Raw genomic sequence first — 5,215 nt, forward strand, 5'->3', positions numbered from 1 at the left:
TAAAATTTAAAAATTAAATTTATTTATCCAATAAGAGTTTCTATAACCGTTAAACTATTTTTTATAATTTAAATATTTAATTTTTAATTCGTAAATAGAAGATTAATGTTATTATTATTTTTAGAATAAAATATTTTTTTAAAAAAATATGATTTAAATAATTATTATATATTTATTTAAGAAATTAAATAAATTATTTTATTTAATTGAAATTTAAATGATTTTTAATAAATAGGAAGAAATTTAACATGATGTTATGGTCAATAAAATTAATTTCTGTAGAATCGGTGGCTAGAATTCTAATAATGCATTCGAGTGGAGTGAAGGTTACTACTTATTGGCAATTTTTTTTAGTAAAAGAATAATTATGTCAAAAAAAGAAATGAAGGAAAGGAGAGAATTGGAGAAAGCATAGCCGGCTAGGCCGGCTTATGAAAGATGTGGTGTTCGGATATTTGCTTGAGAAGAAGGGAAGGTCCAACGTCCAACTCCTCTCTTTGCGGTCAATTTCTTAAAGGGATAGACTCTTTCGTCTGCATCTTCTCTCTCCCAAAGCCCTCTTGTTTGTTTCCCTCATAATAATATTATAAAGCCCGCATTGCTTTTGCTTCTTTATTTGTGTTTTGTGAGTGCGTTTTCAGTCATTCTTCACTTTGCCAAGTTTCAACAACCTCAAAAACGTTCTTTCTGTACAAAGAAAACCTCAAAAATCATGGTGGGTTATGAGGAACAGCTTCTTTCAGGAGGACAACAGCTCTCCCTTTCTCAACCTGACCCTCTTGTCCTTGAGCTCAATCGTCTGCAGAATCTTCATAAAGGTTTGTATTTATTTCCTCTCTTTTTCTTTTTTAATCACACTACTTCAGTCTCACACACAAAACAAGACTCTTTGTTTTTTTCAATATTTATTTATTTTTTGCTGGGTGTTAATGTTGAACCCATGAGGTGGTGATATGCAGGTTATGGCCTGTAGGCCAGTTGAGCAAACTTGGTTTTATGGTTTTGGTTAAAGAAAGATAATCAGATTATGGTGTTCAAATCTTTAATGTGTTAAATATGCATGAAAAATTTTATTTTTATTTTTGCATTTAGAGAAAGTTTTCTTTGTGTTTTTACTATAACATGGTATACCATGAAGGAGAACTTCTGATTTGAACCGGAGAAGAATTTGTGTTTGTTCACTATTGTTTGTTAGAAGGGAAAATTGCTATTTGGTCGTATGGAATAGCAAAAATCATTAGTAGTCCCTAGCTCTTGAAAAATACATTAAAAAGTGATTTTAAAAGTCTACTAATTTACTTTTAGTGTTAAATGTTGTGGAAAAAGTCTAAAATGCTTTTAATACGGAGGGCATAATTAGTATATTTATGCAAAACTGAGAGATCATTAACGAGTTTTTTTCTATATTATAAGGACTAAATAATAAAATACTTAATGGATAAATTTAATATAAGGATAATATAAGGACTAATGGGTAGATTTTTTAAAATTTCAAGCACGTTTTAATGTATTTTTTGAAATGCATACTATATGGACTAAATAGTAAATTTCCCTTGTTAAAATTACCAGTGCCTTGGAAAAATTAATGGTTGTCAAGTTATGACCAAGTGACAATTATTCCCTTGAAACAGAGGAAAGCTAGGCCATTTACTTTTACCATTTAGATAAGCAATTGATACCCTTATTAATTGATTAGTGGTAAAAACCGTGTATCATAATGAGATATTATACAGTACAACTCATGCAAAATATCATATGACTTTCAGAGAAAGACAGAGAGTTGGGGGCTGCTCATGCAGAAATTAAGGCTTTGAAAACAACAGAAGTTTCAAAAGATAAGGCTATAGAAGAGGTATTGACAATGTTTGAAGTGTTCAAAGTATGAGCTTATTGTCCAATTTCACTTTCTCTTATCATTTTGCTATATTATTCAGCTCAGCAATGAAGTTATTAAACTGGATCAGAAACTCAGTGTCACTGAAAATCTTCTGGAGCATAAGGTATGTTGGAAGTAGATAATGAAATTTTTCTAAAGATACATGTGAGTGACCTCAGCGACTAAGATGACCCAATTGTGATTCATTTGTAGAATCTTGAAATCAAGAAACTCACTGATGAAAAGAAAGATGCATTAGCTGCACAGTATGCTGCAGAATCAACTCTTAGAAGGCTGCATGCAAATCTAAAGGATGATGATTCTCTTCCTATCGAGTCTTTCATTGCTCCTCTTGAGGCAGAGATTAAAATGCATAAAAATGAAGTAAGCTTATGGAAGAATATGATCAATTTCAAAAACTATTATAAGGTTATTGTTATTTATTTACATGTACTGAGAGAAAATTTTCTTGCCATTTTGGCCATTCCAGATTGCAGCATTACAGGAGGACAAGAAGGCAATGGAACGCCTCAACAAATCAAAAGAGGCAGCTCTGCTTGAAGCAGAAAGGATTCTGCGAAGTGCTTTAGAAAGAGCTTTGATGGTAGAGGAGGTTCAAAACCAAAACTATGAGTTGAAGAGACAGATAGAAATCTGCCAGGTGCAATTTTCTTTTTATTAACATGTCACTTTTCTGCTTGCTCAAAAGGATCCAATAAAGGAGCTGACATGAGTATCAAATGCAGGAGGAGAACAGAATTCTGGAGAAAACAAATAGGCAAAAGGTTTTGGAGGTTGAAAAGCTTAGCCAGACCATTCAAGAGCTTGAAGAGGCAATTCTAGCTGGTGGGGCTGCAGCCAATACTGTCCGTGACTATAAACGCCGAATTTCTGAACTAAATGTAGGTTCCGGGCTCGTATAAGCTGATATGGATCTATTCAATATGGTTTTACAGTTGCATAGATTGTGAAACATGGGTTAGAATAGCACTTGGATTTCTAGGCACCTGGTCTTACCTCAGATTTCACTTTTCAGGAGGAAAAAAGGCTGTTGGAGAGGGAGCTAGCCAGAGCTAAAGTTTCAGCAAACCGAGTAGCGACTGTAGTAGCTAACGAGTGGAAGGATGAAAATGACAAGGTCATGCCTGTAAAGCAATGGCTGGAAGAAAGAAGGCTGATGCAGGTATTTTTGTCATTGCAATTTCGTGGACCAATTTGAGATCACAATATAAGAAAGACTATCAAATCCTATTCCATTTCTGTTGTTTTAAATGATATTGCTGCATATGTAGGCTGAGATGCAAAGACTAAGAGACAAACTAGCTGTAGCAGATAGATCAGCTAAGGCTGAAGAACAGCTCAAGGCAAGTTTTATCACCTGCTTTTGTTAAATCTATATTCCGTCTATCTGGTTAATCAGTTAGATTCTGTTTTGTTTTTTTTTTTTTTCCTTTTTCTGAACTATTAACGTTGCTTCAGGACAAGTTTAAGCTAAGGCTAAAGACACTTGAAGAAGGCTTAAAGCATGTATCAAGTTTCTCTGTTAACTCCCCTAAACCAGCAAAAACCAGCAACATTCTAGGATTTCTAACCAGTAGTGGAGGACTAAGGAAGAGGTCTTCCTCCCAGCCAAGGGGTTCTACCATCAATAGTAATACTCCTTTGCGGCAGCCAAACATAGAAAATGAAAATGCCAATGCTGCTAGAGAGCTGAAACAAGCTGATAGCTTCAAAAAGAAATATTGTTCTGCAGAAAACAAAATGAGAAATAGCCTGTGGGCATCCAGAAGTAAGATTATTGATAGCAGTGTAAAGGAAAACACAGAACTGAAGGAAAATACAGATGCAAATATTAACAAGTACAAGAATGATGAGACAGCAATTTCAGTGGAACTGAAAAATAAAGCTGGTGGCATTGAGGACTTGCGCGGTAAGGGAACTACACAGCCTGAATGTGAAGATGTGGTTTCAGGGTTTCTATATGATAGACTTCAAAAGGAGGTCATAAATCTAAGGAAATCTTGTGAGGCTAAAGGAAGTAGTTTGGATGCTAAAGACAGGGAAATTCAGGTGAAGTAATAGCAACCTCCCTCATATCTTTTCTCTAATAGAAGCAACTGATCACGAGTTATTAACTTCAAAAGGTAAAAATTATTTTCAGATTCTCATGAAAAAGGTTGCAGCACTGAACAAAGCCATTGAAATAGAGTCGAAGAAAGTGAAGAGGGAAATTGCAGCCGGAGAGAAGGAAGCTGTGTCAGCAAAAGTGGATCACACCAATAAGTTTGGGAGTATGAACTCCACTAGAAGGCAAGTAAATTCAAACCTTTTGACTTTTTGGTTTATCTTTGACCATAACTATAATGTTGCTAAAATCAGAATCCTGATAAATGCTTAGGAAATGACCTTTGAGATAATTTGGATTGTAGCAGGTTAATGAAAGTGTCTTGAAGAATTCTTTGATCTGATTTACTTGAAATCCACATGAAATTCATTTCATTCTTCGACCTTTCCGGGCCTGTTTACTGATGATAGCTAGTTGAAATAAAGTTCAGATTTGATGCAAAAGGAGTCCTGACCATATTACCTGATAGGATGGAGCTGAATTGTGATAATTTCTGCTTTGAGATTTGCATGGATGATTTCCAATTTGGTTTGGTTTGTGTATATGAATAATGAAATGGAAGATGATCTGAAAAATGGAAACAAATGTTCTACTCAGTCAGGAATATGTACACAAATAGTTTTTACACAAATAAAAATTCAAGAGAGAGATTCATTGGAAGATCATATGTGAACATGAATTATACAAAAGAAACATTGTACATACAAAATTAAATACAAATCTTCTTGCCTGATGTCCCTTTGCTCTTAAGATGGAATCAGAATCTGGTTATTGATAATTGAATTTCAATTCCCTTGAACTTCTGTGGTGGTATTCCATTGGCCTTAGTTAAATGCATGCTTCACTGTGCGTCTCCTTATTTAGTATTATACCTACAAGGTATTGTAAAGAAAGGTCATGGGTTCAACACTCAAACCCGTGGACCTTTGACCTTTTACTGGTGTTTTGTTTTCTTTGTTTTTTCATTTTTATAGATAGGTGTTTGAGGAGGGGAGGAGAATCGAACCCTGATGACTATAAATTGCCTAGGGTGGTAGGTCCTTTTCCTGGTGTTTAAAAAACTTAATTACCATATAGTGAATAATATAAACCTTACTTACCAAAGGTCGTTGTCTTACCATTTTGCTTCAACATTTTTGAAAAATTTGAAATTAAAATTTAAAATTCAACTTTATTTGTTCAACACATGGTGATTAAGTTTCTGAAACATTACC

General features: G+C 34.2%; 1 protein-coding gene across 1 annotated transcript; it reads left to right on the top strand.

Annotated features, from left to right (window-relative positions):
• Positions 1-366: 366 nt before the first annotated feature.
• LOC110623741 (microtubule-associated protein 70-5) lies at positions 367-4,717 on the top strand. The gene is made up of 11 exons (XM_021768761.2): positions 367-818; positions 1,767-1,852; positions 1,935-2,000; positions 2,090-2,260; positions 2,367-2,537; positions 2,623-2,778; positions 2,913-3,059; positions 3,169-3,240; positions 3,356-3,946; positions 4,038-4,186; positions 4,309-4,717. The coding sequence occupies exons 1-11, from the start codon at positions 713-715 to the stop codon at positions 4,325-4,327; spliced, it is 1,734 nt and encodes a 577-aa protein (XP_021624453.1). The 5' UTR covers positions 367-712; the 3' UTR covers positions 4,328-4,717.
• Positions 4,718-5,215: the final 498 nt, after the last annotated feature.

This window comes from Manihot esculenta, chromosome 9 (assembly GCF_001659605.2).
Source record: "Manihot esculenta cultivar AM560-2 chromosome 9, M.esculenta_v8, whole genome shotgun sequence".
Taxonomy (NCBI): Eukaryota; Viridiplantae; Streptophyta; class Magnoliopsida; order Malpighiales; family Euphorbiaceae; genus Manihot; species Manihot esculenta.